The following is a 16,072-nucleotide window of genomic DNA, read 5'->3' as shown; positions in this document are numbered from 1 at the left end:
GTTAGATTGTCATAAAGTACACAGTACAAGGCAGAATCAAATATGAGGTTATAGTGGGCTATAAAACTGAGCAGACTTGCTATGCTACTTTAGCACAAACAGACCCATTTTCTAGGGTTTTTTTTTCTTAGAAAAACAAGCTAGTTAGAGTCTTGCCTACTTTCACCCAATCTCCTGTCACCTCCCCCTTCCTTTTCTCAGCTACAACTTTCCTGGCATTCACTTGATACTACGCAGATTACATCCAGAATTGTCAACATTTGAGGCTAGCCACAGGGTCTTGTTACAGGGTTTTCATTAGGGTTGGGCAGCCTCAAGCCAGGAAATTCTCATTAGGCTGATTTCTAGTGGCAAGTTAAAGCTCCTCTTAATGGCCTACACTGAGAGTTGACAACTCTCAGGAGTAATTCAGGTGTTTTCCTGGGAGCTTATTTTAAAACTCACTTTTTACGCAAGCCCCAACCTCTCAAAGCCCTGGGATTTCTCAGATTGCCATCTCCACACTAAATAGCTTAGCATTTTTTTAAATTCCTCCCCCTTTCTTGGAGGGTCATATTAAAGCAAATTTTCAAAGTATGGAGTATGTGCTACAAGTGGGTCTCAAGATGACTTCAGGGGGGCTTGGAACCAACGTTTTTGTTTTTAATAACATATTTATTTTAAAAGAATTAGAAAATAAAACTAGCACGAAAATGTGGTTTCAACATTATCGCTTAGAATGAGACTAAAGGGTGTGTAAGGTTTTTGAAAATGCTGCAGTGTGAAAAATATCAAGGACTAGGTGACATAGTATTTGGATTGACAGAATCCAAAAAAGTAGTTTTCAAATGCGTCAAAATTGGGAAATATGGTTTTGAAAGGAAAGAATTCTTTCAGAAGGGTTCATCTAATCTGGTGGCCGTCTCACTGTTGCTTTCCCCTGTCCACACCACCATCCCATCCCCCACCCACTCATCCCCCCAGTGTGCCCCTATCCTGGCAGGAATAAAGACTTCCTTCCCACTGCTAGCTTCCCCGAGTGGTGTGATGATGTCTCCTAGATGCACTTGTGAATCCTTCAAAATATGGAGAGCAAGAAGGCCTTTCTAATCCATGACGATGTTCTAAGAGGCTCAAGTCTTAAAACAATCCGCCACACACACAGGGTATCCTGATCCTTTCTTTATTTTCATTTTCACTCCATCAGACCTCCCTAGCTAAGGGTTCTTTCTTCTAACAGCAGTTCTAAGGGGGAGCACTCTAAAATCACTCCAAGTGATCCTACAGCACTCTTTTCACAGGGCTGCTGGCCACCACAACTGCCACAAGCCTGAGAAACAATGTAGACGATCATGCTTTTAAAATAATGGTTATGAATTTTTGATGGTCTGAGTGCGCCATCATTCCCATCCAGGTTGAGATGGTGGGCTTTTTTTATTCCTTTTCTGTCAGTCAGGAAGGCGTCTGTAAGTATAACGAGTGGAGGAGTTTTATGGAAACTTTAGTGAACATGATGTCATGGGATGTTCTGCCTTTAGGAAAATAGGACGGACGTGTAAAAAGGGATTAACTGTCACAATATTTCCATGGGAAATATGGATAGTTCCATAGAAAATAACCTTCTATGGAAAGCTGTTTATGAATAATTTCATTCATTCTACTATTTCAAAAGTACAATTAAAATCATTTTTGTCCATTTTTCCAACCCTGTCTTAGGAACTTAATCTCAGAGTCATATATACTCATATATACTCATATATACTCAGTCATATATACTCAGCCAGTGGACAAGAAATAGCAATCAATAGGAGCCGTTCCCTTTGTATTCGGCATCCAAAAGTATCAGGTGGCAGGCTTAAATAGACCACAATCAAAGGGTTTTCCTCATACTAATTTTTTAAACAGCTCCATTGAGATATAATTCACATACCATACAATTTAACCAGTTAAAGTGCACAATTCAATGGCTTTTATATTTAAGAATTGTGCAACTATCACTACAGCATTTAGAGCATTTTCATCATCTCTAAAAGAAACCCTGTACCCTTTAACTTTCACTGCCCTAATTTCCCTCTCCCCTCCCCAACTCTAAGCAACGATGACTCTATTTTCTGTCCCTACAGATATTCCTGTTCTGGACAATTTATATGAATGAAACCATACAACATCTGTAATTTTGTGCCTTGCTTCTTTCACTGAGCATGTCTTCAAGGTTCATCCATGTACCATATATCAGAACTTCATTCTTTATAGCCAATAATATTCCATTGTAACTCATACTAAGTTTAGAATATGTCATTTGGATTTTGTTTTGGTGGGTGTGCTCTTGGGGGTTGGGTCATTCCACCCCTGAGGGCAGGCCACAACAACCATGTGGGTGTTTGTGCATTTTTGTGAATTGGGGCATTTTATTTTTTTGTTATTTTATAAATTTAAATTTTGTGGAAACTAGCATTTCAACATTTTTGTGATAAGTTTGAAGTGCTTAAAAAAATTACCTGAGTTTAGTCATTATATAAATTTCAAACAAAGCAAATAATTGGTCCTATTCAATATGTATTGCACAGAAAAGAGATTGAAAGGATATAAAGCAAAATGTTAGGGCCATGGTGGCTCAGTAGGCAGAGTTTTCGCCTACTGAGACCCAGGTTCGTTTTCCGGTGCCTGTCCATGCAGAAAAAAAAAACGTAATATTATTCCAGCTGGTAGTAATACTGAACAATGAGATATGATTACAGCCTTTCTGTAAAAGTGGAATAATTAGAGAAAATGAAACATACATGTAAAGTTGAACACATTGTGACTTTAAAAAACTTTCATGAAAGGATGTGTCCCACTCTCAAATTAATGAAAGCCCTAAATACGATTGTTTCTGAAAATTTCTACTTATTTTTTACCATTTGCATTTTTATATATTGAGGAAAAGTTTAAAATATAACATATCCAGAGTCTAATAAAAACAATTCTAAAGAAAACTGTAACATTCCAGTGATAAGCATATAAGCAACTTACTTTCATGACTGCGTTCTCTATTTTTTACTGACTTTGCTACTTCATGAGAGCATGTTCTCAACAGATGATGCATTTCTGACTGAAATGAGGGCCTACATTGCATCATAGATTACAGAGCTGAGAAATCAGGAATCCTGTTATTATCCTAACTGCTTATAAATAGGGCTGCAACAGTAGCTTTAATTAAGACTTTTAAACCTAATTATAATTTCAGCCTATAGTTTGGCAGAGTAGTTTATGATCCCAAAGTCAGCTTCGCAAATGTGCTTACTTGTTGAGACTAATAAGAAATAGTAAAAATACTTTCAATATGATCTACTATTTTGATTTGGCATCTGCACATTTTGAAATATTTATAAGATTTAAAAATAAATAGTTTTTCAAAGTAGCTCTTCCTGCTCAAAAAAAAGAGGGGAGGTATAGCAACACAGTAAAGATATAAAATATTGGTCTATTTGTTAAGGCTTACAAACTACATAGTTACCTCTGTAATTTCGTTAATTTTGTGTAATGAGTACTTAGGAATCCAATTTCAAGCAAAAACCTATCTTATAACTCTCCTACTAATGTTAAGGTATTGTATTACTGTGCAAACACTTAAGAAGACAGATGAAATTGGAATCACCAGGATAGTTTCCACCTGGTCTGTTAATTTATTCACAGGGTGGACAATTTGTTTACATAATGTTTTAACTGTTTTCAAAGCCAACTTTTTTGGTAGGAGATACATTTTGATACTGTTTTCCTAGGGGTTCTACCATGAATGTAAGTGGATTCGCACCTTGAATTTTTAAAAATTATAAACTATTTCAAACATATAGGTAAGAACACACATCATCACAAACACTTGCAATACCACCTCATCAGCAAATCTTAGAATCACTTAAGTGATGGCTCTGCAATATGTCAACTTGCTTAGGCTGTATGTAACCTGTTAAGATGGGGCACAGGAGGTATTTTGCCTGTGACCTGAAGAGTGAAAGTGAAGCAGCAGCCTTAGTATTTTATACGCTGACGGTCGGCATTGGGTGGCTGTTTATCTGCTGGCTCACCTCACTGACAGGGGTTCCTCCGCTCTCTCTCCAACTACACGTGTGTGTTTTCATCTGTGACAAAAGGCACCAACTTTCCCTGGAGGACGTCTACATCATCAGAGTCGGAAGCAGTGAAAGACTGATGTGAGTTCCAACCCGTCCTCATGGGTTCCAGCTTGTTCTTGCTTTCCCACACATTGCATCCCTCTTCTCCTTCCCGCCTTGCAGACTTCAAGCTTCAACATCAGATGTGAAGGCAAAAGCCTTACAGCCACCTTTCAAAAGTATATAATACTTGTAATTTATTTATAGGTATTACATAGTTGCAAAATTGCATAATACTGGTAATTTATATATAAAAAGTACATCATATATATGCATATATACTAGTGGTTCTGCTTCTCTGATTGATCCATGACTGACAGAACTTGCTCCAGCTTTTTTACTTTTTAATGAAAAGTATCACATTTTTTGGACCCTTTATAGGTCCTTATATAATCACAGATTGAAATGAAGATCCAGGACCATTTTAACTGCAGAGACAGATGTGCCCTCAGGATGAATGTCACCTCTGAATGATACAGTCTCTGGGCTCCAAATCAACAGAGAAAGGATAGGTTGGTCAACTCACCGATCTGTCATTTCTGCTAACAAAGAGGAATGAAGTGGCCCTTTGTATAGATGGCCTTAAGGTATAAATTCCATCCAAACCTTAACCCAACAGCTTCTTCTTAAAGGTCAGAATTGAGCAGAGAAGGAGGAAGAGTGAACCACAAGGATGTCAGATCAACCTGTGACCTGAGCTCCAACTGCATGAAAGCAGCAGGCAGAACTCCGAAGGAAGAAAGTTGATTTCTGATGTCCCTTTCTCCACGCTCACTGTTCTCTGCCTCAATAATTTATTCATTCAACACTCTTGCTATGTCCTTTGAGTCAGGTACTTTGTGAGACACTGGGAATGAAAAGATGGCTCCAATACAGTCCTACCACCTAGAAGCTCACTTTCTTGTTGGGCTGGGGGTGGGGTGGGGGTGGGGATGGACGGATGGACAACAGGGGATGACAAAGACACGTAATTATAAAAACCGTGAGAACTTGTCCAGAACTACCCACCCTGGAATGTGGCTTTCTACTTAGGGCTGTGCTCCCTGTCCAGCACAAAAACGTTGCCTGTCCTATATCTCATTCTCTTGGAATTTTAAGTTCACAAATTCTTTGGGCAAAAGGCATGTCTTTTTCCCTTACGAATGACCTTACTTTTGGACCCCATTATTCTGGGTGACAGAGTCATAACTCAGAATTATATTAGGCAATTCAGGCTTTTCCTTTCCCATTTTCCCTGGATGTGGTGGTGGTGCGCCAAGGCCCTGGATGGGAAAGAGGTACATGGACTCAGTCTACACTAGTGACCACTGAGTCATCCTCACTCCTCTCTCATCTTGTGGTCTTGTGTGGTGGGTCCACCAAGAACAACTACCTCCTTCTTGTCCTGACCTTGAGACTTCTCAGGCTTGGCTTTCCCTGAATTACTTCTGTGCACAAGTAAAACATTTGGTTGATGGCTGTACCAAGAAGGGGTTTACTGCTTGGATATTCATGTGGCCTTGGCTAACTCTATTCCAGCTGCATCACACTTGACTGAAGGGGACTGTATAAAGCTTGTCACTTCCCCCAGCTCCACTGGGAAGCAAGGCACATGTTCTCTCTACTCTCACATCTCCAAACCTATCTGGGTATCTGTCATTACTACATGCCCACTAAGCACCCAAGCTCACCTTGGGGCTGGGCTAGGGGAGGAGGGGAACACCAATGTCTAATCTTACTTGCTTCTGTACCTTCTGAAACTCAAAAGCAATTTTTCCCACTTTTAAAAATTTTTTTGCATCATCCCTCTCCCAAGGCAACTAATACAACCGACAATGGGAGGAAAGGCAAAGTGTACAAGGAAATACAGATGCTGAGGAGAAATCTTTACTGATACTATAAAGATATTTCACCACATTTATATACTACTTTGTACCTTGCAAAAAGCTTTCATATTATTTGACCTAATATTCGCAATAATCCTTTGAAGAAGACACTAATAACCTCAATTTACAGAAAAGGAAACAACTAAAAGAGATGAAATGATTGACCAAAGGTCGTGTAACTGGCAAACAGCAAAGCCAGAACCAAATTGAGGTTTTCCAACCTAAGACCTTTCCTTTTTCTAATCTTCTTCCATTATCATTTGCTCTGGAACAGAGGAAATGGCCAGTAGCTTCTGGGAAAAGGCCAAGAGAGGGCACACTTAGTCCTCAGTCCTACAACCTGTGCCTTCATTTAATCATAGTAGCTCTGTGGTCTGTTTTAATATCTTGTAAGTCTCCATTAGACTTTTCGGGGGGAAAAGTACAGAAGGGGCCTGTTATCTTAAAATTTTTTGAAAATAACTGCTTCAATTCCAAATATATATTTCTATTGGAAGTTCACACACAGAGCAAGGCAGTTGGAAAGGTCTTTCAAGAGTAAGTAATAACAACTAATCTGTTGAATAATGATTAAGTGCCAGACACTTTATATGCATTCACTGACCCATTTAATTCTCACAGCTTAATTCCCATGAGCAGGGTAAATGACCACTAGTCATTTTACAATCAAGAAAGAAATAACCAGGAGAGGCTAGGTAATTGGCCCAAGTTCTCACATCTAATGAGTGACAACACGAGGATATATAGCCTGATCGGTCTCAGGTCCATATTTCACCCCATTTGCTCCCTAAACGTGAAGGTCTACTCTGTAAAATCGTATTAAGGGAGTCCTGTTTCTGAGCTTAGGCTGTGATTCACGAGGCAACCTAAAACCAAGATCTTCTTCAGCTTGGCCAAGCGGCCTGCTGCAAGAGCTTGAGCTCCAAATAACTAATCGTATCAACCCATACTACTAAAAAAAAAAAACACCCACACTACTCAAAAGCAAGTAAAATCCCAAAAGCTGGAAAGGGCGACACCTGGGGCGTTAAGGCTGAGGTATGGGCACTGGGGAGAACGCCACGTTCTGGTCCCCCCGCCACTAACGCACCCAGCACCTTGAAACGCCTTCAGATTTGCGTTGAGTCTTTCTATCTCGGACCACAGAAATTAGGGTAAGGCGCAAACTTCGTGGGTTTGGTATGACAGAAGATAACCTGAGGGCTCACGAATGGGAGCAGAAAATGTTAAAAATGCCCAAACGAACGCTGAGGTTAGGTGATGTAAATGAGCAAAATGAGTCGGCTGAACGCCCGTCCTCACCTTTAAACACAAGTGCTTCCTTTCTGCCTACACATTCCCATCTACAAAAAAAAAATATATACCCGGTCCTATCCTTTAAACACGCAGACCCCGCGTTTACACATGACAGAAATCTGGGAGCAAACAAAAGTATTTCACTGTCTCCTCAGCCCTCTTATAAGAAACACCACAGCACGAAAACAACAGGAAACGAAACCCTATCTGGGTACTCCGAAGGGACGCCGGGCCAAGATTCTTCTTCCGGGTCAGCCACGACTACTTCCGGGGCGACGCCTAGCGAGGCGGAAGTGCGGTCTCCCGGCGTCTGCTGTCTTTGGGACCGCGGAGGGAGGGTCCCGAGGCAGGGGCCCGGCCGGTATGGCAGCAGCGGCGACGGGTGTCGGGGCCGGAGTCGGGGCCGGCGCGGCCCAGGAGAAGCAGTTTCCGCCGGCACTGCTGAGTTTCTTCATCTACAACCCGCGCTTTGGGCCGCGCGAGGGAGAGGTACGCGGAGCCCGGCGGCGCGCGAGCGTCAGCCGACGGCCGAGGAGGGCCTGAGGGGCGGGAGGGTTGGCCGGCGTCTGCCTCCGGGGAGCCGCGAGGTGGCCCCCGGGACACGACCCAGGACCCGCACTGCTCGGGGAGGCAGCACTTGTTGTGCCAGCCTCCTTGAACGGTCCTTGCCGAGAGCCTGCTTTGTGCCAGGTGTGCGCCCGGGCGCAGGGAATAGATGCGGCGGGGACCAGACAACGCAGGCAGGCTGTTTTTCAAGTCCTGGATGAATGCTCGTCTGTTGAATGAAGGTTCATCAGGTTAAACACTTCAGAGGGGTTAAGACTCCCGGTGCGTAAATTCTGGGTTATTCAAATGGAACTCACGTCTTTGTTATCGGAAGACCTTTACTGGAAGCGTGGAACAAGCCTTGGTGGACTCTAGCCCTAAAATGATGCAAGCTCCGAGAACCCTTGGAAAGTTTTTTCCGAATAAATAATAAATAAGTGAATACCAGAAGATGTTTTTTAATTTTAATTTTTTATTTTATTTTGAGGTGGAGACAGTGACTTCCTCAAAGAATGTCCGGAGCTATGTTTTATTGGCAACAGATCATAGGCTATCAATCCAGTGCCTGTGAATCTGCTAGGCTTAATTTTCTGGGAGGTGTATATTTGTGCATATACTTCTTATTTCTTAAAAACATTGTTGTTTTAAGATAGTCATGCAGAAAGAAATCCAAAGATTGAGTTTCCAGAAAAGTTGTTCAGTGCTACTACAGATGAGTTGTAGTTGGCCACAGAATGTCTCATTTGCCTTTCAGCCTGGTGAATGGTATTTACACAATGATGAGAGGATCATTCCTGGCTTTTTTCTTTTTTTTTTTTTAATTAATAACTTTTCTCTTATTGGACAAGATGTAGGTTTACAGAAATATAGAAATCTTATGTATAAAATATATAGTGTTTTTTAGCATTTATGACATGAGAAGTTTGACATGAACTTAACATTTCCACAGCTAAGATGAAGAAATACTTATATTAATGTTGCATTTCTATTTCTCCATTCTTTAGGAGGAAAATAAAATTTTGTTTTATCATCCAAATGAAGTTGAAAAGAATGAAAAAATTAGAAATGTTGGCTTATGCGAAGCTATTGTACAATTTACAAGGTAATGCCTTTATATATACTTTTGTAAAACTCATAAATTCTTAAAGTGAAGGACTGTCCCCAATGTATCTTTTAATTTTTTTTTTTTTTAAAGAACCTTTAGTCCATCAAAACCTGCAAAATCTTTGCATACACAGAAGAATAGACAGTTCTTCCACGAACCAGAAGAAAATTTTTGGATGGTCATGGTATTTATATATACAGTATATCTTTCTGAAGTTGTATAGTAAGTTATGGGTGATATTTACGGTTAGGAATTTAGAAAAGTCTTGTTATTATGTCGAAGTGAAATTACAGTAAACTTGATTGTAATTTTAAAATCAAACTCTTAGTTGGAATATTTGTTGTTGGGTCTGTTTTTAGAAATTGTTTTTTTCGTATTTCAAATTTTTTAAATTAGGGAAAAAATTAAAAACATATCATCCATTTATTACATAATTTCAGTCTATCAAACTTTGTAGGTTGTTCGGAATCCTATAATCGAAAAGCAAAGCAAGGATGGAAAGCCAGTTGTTGAATACCAAGAAGAAGAGTTATTGGTAACATATCACTTTTATTTCATATTTTTAGAAAAAAACTTAATGACTGAATGTGCTGAATGATTTGGTCAGATCACTAGATCACTTTTGCAGAAGTTTCTCAAGATAAGTAGCAAAATTTTCAGTTTGTCTTTATAAGCACAGTATTTTTTTTTTTTTTTTTTTTTTTTTTTAAAGAGAGAGGGAGGAAGGGAAGGAAAGACAGAGAGAAGGAAGGAAAGATGGAAGGAAGGAAGGGAGGAAGAAAGGGAAACATCTTTAAACATTTTCTTGTTTTATTGTATTTTGTTTGTTTGTTTGTTTTTTTACATGGGCTGGGGCCGGGAATCGAACCGAGGTCCTCCGGCATGGCAGGCAAGCACTTTGCCCGCTGAGCCACCGCGGCCCGCCCCTAAGCACAGTATTTTAAAAATTTATATGTGCCTTGTCTCACTAATACCTTCCACTGATTATTGTATTTAAAAGCCCTCCTAAAATTAGGATAACTGATTCATAAATTTAAATTTAAATATCCCTTTTTTTTCAGCACAGTATTATGGGACCAGGTTTATAAGCATTAAATTACTTACCCGAGAGTCATTGTCCCTTTACTATTCAAGAGACATTCTTTTTTTCTTTTTCTTCCTTTGCGTTGAATTCTGTGCTCTGTTTTTGTGTTGTTGCAGGACAAGGTTTATAGTTCAGTACTACAACAATGCTACAGCATGTACAAGGTAAGCATGATGTTCTTTTTTTTGAATTGAGTGCCTAACCACCTAGCCCTATTTTCAGGCTCAGGGTAGTCTTTTAAAAATAATTGCTGATTTTTTAGGTGATTACAAAGTTACTAGGTATCTATTCTAGGGGAGTAAATAGTGAAGACTTTGAAATAGTGAAGTTTATGCACAGATTTATTCAGTAGATATTTATCGAGTCGTCTTCTCTATTCTAGGCATTGTAGTAGACATTGTATTCCATTGGTAAGCAAGAGAGGCCATGTCCGCAAGCACCACACAGACTAGATATTTTTGTGATTTAGAAAGTTTGGCAATACTATTTATTTATGTAAAGTGAAACTTAGATTCACTTACATTGATACTAAAAAAAAATAAACAGAAGGCCAGAACAATTAGGAGGTTTCATAAGAATGACAGTCATTTAACAGTATTGAATTTTTTTCTAATATAATTTATAGTTCTCTTATGTAAATATTTTCCTATATTTAAAAGGAACTGGAGGATTAAATGAGATGAATTAATCTAAAAGGAAAAGAAGAACTTGTTATATTGGAAAATTGAGGGGCATAGGAAATAGACATAAAAAAAATCTTTTCCCCCATTAGCTTTTTAATGGCACATATCTGAAAGCCATGGAAGATGGAGGTGTCAAACTCCTAAAAGAAAGACTAGAGAAATTCTTCCATCGGGTAAGTATTTTGATTTTAAATACAATTTTAATAATGTTCAAACAGATCTTTAGAGAAATGTAGATACAGGCATGTTTCTTTTTCATATACAAAAAACCCAGAACTTAAAAGTACCAAGGAGCTTAAGTTTGATTGAATGTCATAAGTACTTGGAATCTCAGATAGGACATGAGATTTTGTTGGTTTGTCTAGAGTGATGCCCCGATGAATCCTAGAGTGATTTGATCAGTGACTGGAAAAGTATTTGCAAGCCCCCTTCGGGGAATGGTGAGAGTGGGGAGAAATTCAACTTCCCCAAGTTGAATTCTTGATATTCTCACAAGCAGTGTGGACAACCAAAGCTATAGGCTGAACCCCCAGTCTTGGGGTTTGTTCATATGAAACTTAACCCCACAAAGGATAGGTCAAGTCTACTTAAAATTTAGGCCTAAGAGTCACCCCCAGGAGAGCTTCTTTTGTTGCTCAGATGTGGCCTCTCTCTCCAGCCAACATGATGAGCAGTCTCACCACCCTCCCCCTCTCTGCGTGGGACATGACTCCCAGGGGTGTGGACCTTCCTGGCAACGTGGGACAGAAATCCTGGAATGAGCTGAGACTCAGCATCAAGGGACTGAGAAAAACCCTAGAATGAGCTGAGAATTAACATCAAGGGATTGAGAGAACCTTCTCGACCAAAGAGGGAAGAGTGAAATGAGACAGAGTGTCAATGGCTGAGAGATTCCAAACAGAGTCGAGAGGTTATCCTGGAGGTTATTCTTATGCATTAAGTAGATATCACCTTGTTGTTCAAGATGTAGTGGAGAGGCTGGAGGGAATTGCCTGAAAATGTAGAGCTGTGTTCCAGTAGCCATGTTTCTTGATGATGATGGAACAATGATATAGCTTTCACAATGAGACTGTGAATGTGAAAACCTTGTGTCTGATGCTCCTTTTAGCTACCATATCAACAGAAGAGTAGAACATATGGAATAAAAATAAATAATAGGGGGGAACAAATGTTAAAATAAATTTAGTTTGAAATGCTAGTGGTAAATGAAAGCGAGGGGTAAGGGGTATGGTATGTATAATCTTTTTTTTTCTCTATTATCGTTTTATTTCTTTTTCTGTTGTCTTTTTATTTCTTTTTCTAAATCGATGCAAATGTTCTAAGAAATGATTAATATGCAACTATGTGATAATACTAAGAATTACTGATTTATATGTAGAATGGAATGATATCTTAATGTTTTGTTTGTTAATTTTTTTTAATTAATAAAAAAAAGTTAAAAAAAAAAAACAAACAAAAACCAGAACTTAAAAGTGCCAAAGAGCTTAAGGTATACTGTGGCAAAACCAGACGAGTGAGGAAACTCATTAGGTTTCAGTTCTTGAGACTCTCTTCTAAACTTTTGTGTATTATCAGAGCATCCTGCATTTGAACAGGTCCTGAAAGCACCATGGGGGCCTCTTTGGGCTTCTTGTTCTGTCCGTGTCATTGGGGTGTGCTTACTTGAAAGCGGTCTTACTAGGTGGTGGCTGGTTCCCTCTCATGCTAACTGAACAAAAATTTAAATTCTTTCTGAGTTTGAGTATCTGTATGAATTGATTCTGTTTATTATCATAATCTTTATTGACTCCGGGGTAAATGTTTTTGGCTATGGCAAAGACTTTATCATCTTAATGGTTATTAATACGATTTGTCCCAAGTGATAAATGAATATCCCTAAGTAGTTGCTATTCTTTTTCATTATAAATTGAGTTTTGCGTATCTCCCTACCTCTGATCAAATTCATTTTATCTTAGAGGAATAAGTCTCAATTTATTTTCTCTTTAAAACACCTTTGATATCTGTTTTTGAATTATTTTGTTTTTATGCATTGCTTTTCTTGTTTCTTTCTTCACTTTAATGACCATGATTATTAACTGTTCTTGTCCTCATTAGTCTCCTACTCTTCGGCAACTGTCCTTTCACTGTCCTAAGGACTTCTTGTTCTGACTTATATGTCCTTTCTACATGATATTGGTTTAAGATGGCACTGTCTGTCCATGACCTTACTGTATGAATCCCTCACAAGTTAATCTAATTTGAGGAGCACTGATGTAAAGAATGAAACACTTTAAAAAGACAAAGCCATACTGAGTACGCATTAACTAGTTATGTTTGAGCTTTGGATTTTGAAATTGATATTAATTTCAAATCCAGTCCTATGACTCACCTACTTGTTACTTTTGTCAGTATACTGTTAGCCAGTATGTAATTGTACCAAAAATATTAATCTAACAGAGCAGTTCTTTTCAGTTGCGGAAGAGTACTGAATTCAATATCTGATTAGTAAGTTTTATATTTGTTATTTTTCCTACAGTATTTGCAAACATTGCATTTGCAGTCATGTGACCTACTTGATATCTTTGGTGGAATCAGCTTCTTCCCATTGGACAAGATGACTTATTTGAAAATTCAGTCCTTTATTAATAGGATGGAGGAAAGCTTGAATATAGTCAAATACACTGCCTTTCTCTATAATGATCAGCTCATCTGGTAGGTACACCCCAAGGCTTCACATATAAATCAAGAAAGTCTTTTAGTATAATAAAAACAGCAATGGCTAGATTGATAGCAGGTTGCCAAACTGGATGTAATAGGAGGTTGAATGGGAAACATTTCTGTAGATATTGTGAAAATAAAGCAGTGATTATTTAAACTGAAACCAAGGTAATTTTGGTTAAAATGACCAAATGGGGGGTTAAAACTGGTTCCATGAATCAAGAAAAAAAAGTAAAACTGGTTCCATGGAATGTGGAGAAAATTTTCCCATCAGGTAAGGTTTAGGAATTCTATTTTTATCTATTTTGGCATTTTCAAAAAAACATTTTCAAAGTGATGATATAGTAAATGTGAAAAGCATAATTTTTTTAAAACTAAATTTTAAAAATATCTGAGGAGTCAAAAGTATTATATAAACCAGGGAATTTACCCACTGTCATCCAGCTACATTTGTGTCCTATAGTAAGAACAAAAACAATTTCTTTGAAGAAAGTATTGATGCTCAGGAAGAAAAGATAAATTATCACTAAATGCTGTCAGTTACCTGAGACTAAAGTCTGGGAAAATCTGGTGAGTGTGCCTAGGAATGGCTGGAAGGAGAAGCTACCTGTGGGGGCCAGGGCTGGGCTAGGTCCGAGCTGAAGCCGACTGCAGGTTCAGCAGGGTGTGGCTGGCTGAAAAACCCTACAGCACCTGTCCCTTGTGTCTTGGACAAAATCAGTTTTCAAGTTTGCCTCTTCTTCTATCCCATTTCCTTTAATTAAGGGTGCAAGCACATTTTACCACTAAAACCTGAGTCCCACTGATAGAAAAAGCAATGAAACAACCCTCCTCTTTTTTAAAAAAGTTTTCTACGCTGAAATAAACACAGACCTAGTATTTAATACCTCGCAGGTCTTAAGTGAAATCATATAAACAAAGCCCTAAGCACAGTATTCATAGTAAATAGTTAGCAAATATTAGCTTCCATTTCATTTTATGGTTTGTTTTACTCAGTGTCCTGTGCTCTAGACCAGCACAGTCCAGTAGGAATGCAGTGCAAGCTACATACATAATTTTCAGTTTTCTAGTAGCTCCATTAAAGTAAAAAGAAACAGGTGAAATTAACTTTAATAATATATATTATTTAATCCAGTCTATCTAAAATATTACTTCAACATGTAAGCAGTGTTAAAAAAATAATTTATGAGGGGTGTAAAGGTAGTTCAGTGGTAGAGAATTCTTGCCTGCCATTCAGGAGACCCAGGTTCAATTCCCGGCCCATGCACTTCCCTGAAAACAAACAAGCAGACAACAAAAAACAAACAAACAAAAATTCAACAAATGGTGCTGTAATAATGGGATACTCACATGGAAAAAGAATGAAATGTGACCCCTGCTAATCAGCATAGAAAAAAAATTAATGAGCTGTTTTGTGCTATATTTGAAGTCAGTGTGTGTTTCTCACACTATTCAACTTGCCATGTTTCAAGAGCTGTTGACCACACGTACCTAGTAGCCACTGTTAAGGGACAGCAGGACTCTAGAAGCCAAATTGCCCAGCCCTTTACATCTTTATATATCACCTGGCCCCTTCCTGCCCTTCCCCCAGGTACTTCTTTTTTATATCTAAAAAGGAAAATAACATTTAGAACCTTTGTTTTTGTTTTCCTCTTCATCTTCCCTTATCTTGGTTATTTCTGCAAAAGAAAAAAGTTGATAACTTCCCATTTGATTTGGAAATTTGTGGGGCTGCCTGATTCTTGCAGGATTGGTGTTGTTATAGAATGAGCATTAAAAGTTTTGAACCATTTCCTGTCTTCTGGCCTCACCTTTAGACCCAGAACTTCTCTTTCTACTTGGCAGAAAATGAAACAAACCTGGTAAAGGGTGTAGGTCTCTCTCATAGTTTCAGTTATAAACAAGACATTAGGAGAATTGAACTTTGAAAGAAATGAGGTAGTATAGGAGGAGAAGAAGGTAAGACAAAATCGGAAGTGTCTAGAAATGGGTGGCATTTGCCTATACAAGCCAGAATTTTTCTTCTACATGACCTTTCTGGGAAAAGAAGAGAGAGCCTCTGAAATATAGTGTAAAGACCCAGTTTGTATCTAGCTAGATTTCCTTCTGTGAGTTTTTCAATAATCTTGAATAGAAGAAAAACCAGATAGCCTCATTGTATATTTATATCCCTAACTACAAAACTGATTTCTAGTAGAGTTAGGCCTGTTGGTTTCTCATCATTTTCCCCACATGCTACTTGTTCTTTCCTCATTTCAGATTAGATGTTTGCATGAAAGTCTGTTTCTTTCTCTTCCTCCTTTGCATGTCTGCAGTAATCCAGACAATAAATCCCACATACAGTAGGAAGTTATTGCTTAATGGGTAGAATTTCTGTTTTCAGATGGTGTTGATGGTTGCACAACATTGTGAATGTAATTAATGCCACTGATTTGTGTACTAAGGAATGGTTGAAATGGTGACTTTTGAGTTGTGTGTATAACCATATATTTATTTTTTAAGTTAAAAAAAATCCGCATACATTTTTGAGGCACAGCAGGATCAAGTTCATTGTCTGCAGTGTGCCAGTGTTTTTCTGGGATCCCAGGTGAAGGGGCGTTACTGTGTGCCCTGAGGGTTCAGAGAAGTCCTGTGTGAGATGGGCTGCTGCGGTTTTTATTGCTCTC

At 38.6% G+C, this 16,072-nt stretch overlaps 1 protein-coding gene and 1 long non-coding RNA gene across 7 annotated transcripts in view; one reads left to right on the top strand and one right to left on the bottom strand.

The window, feature by feature from the left end:
• Nucleotides 1-7,507, bottom strand: part of LOC143666960 (uncharacterized) — a 120,826-nt gene extending 113,319 nt beyond the window's left edge. For all 4 annotated transcript variants that reach the window (XR_013167793.1, XR_013167794.1, XR_013167795.1 and 1 more), the window contains exons 1-2: nt 7,298-7,507; nt 4,044-4,300 (exon numbers count right to left, since the gene is read on the bottom strand). This is a non-coding gene — a long non-coding RNA (uncharacterized LOC143666960). The remainder of the gene's footprint in view (nt 1-4,043; nt 4,301-7,297) is intronic.
• Nucleotides 7,508-7,569: 62 nt separating this feature from the next.
• Nucleotides 7,570-16,072, top strand: part of CCZ1 (CCZ1 vacuolar protein trafficking and biogenesis associated) — a 31,692-nt gene continuing 23,189 nt past the window's right edge. For all 3 annotated transcript variants that reach the window (XR_013167788.1, XM_077140588.1, XM_077140587.1), the window contains exons 1-7: nt 7,570-7,780; nt 8,842-8,939; nt 9,033-9,126; nt 9,400-9,477; nt 10,143-10,190; nt 10,799-10,882; nt 13,225-13,400. Coding sequence is in view for 2 of the 3 variants with exons in the window: in XM_077140588.1 (XP_076996703.1) it covers nt 7,655-7,780; nt 8,842-8,939; nt 9,033-9,126; nt 9,400-9,477; nt 10,143-10,190; nt 10,799-10,882; nt 13,225-13,400 (704 nt within the window). In the remaining variant the exon portion in view is untranslated. The remainder of the gene's footprint in view (nt 7,781-8,841; nt 8,940-9,032; nt 9,127-9,399; nt 9,478-10,142; nt 10,191-10,798; nt 10,883-13,224; nt 13,401-16,072) is intronic.

Source organism: Tamandua tetradactyla, chromosome 23, assembly GCF_023851605.1.
Source record: "Tamandua tetradactyla isolate mTamTet1 chromosome 23, mTamTet1.pri, whole genome shotgun sequence".
In the NCBI taxonomy this organism is placed as follows: domain Eukaryota; kingdom Metazoa; phylum Chordata; class Mammalia; order Pilosa; family Myrmecophagidae; genus Tamandua; species Tamandua tetradactyla.
This window is presented reverse-complemented; position numbering and strand designations above follow the sequence as displayed.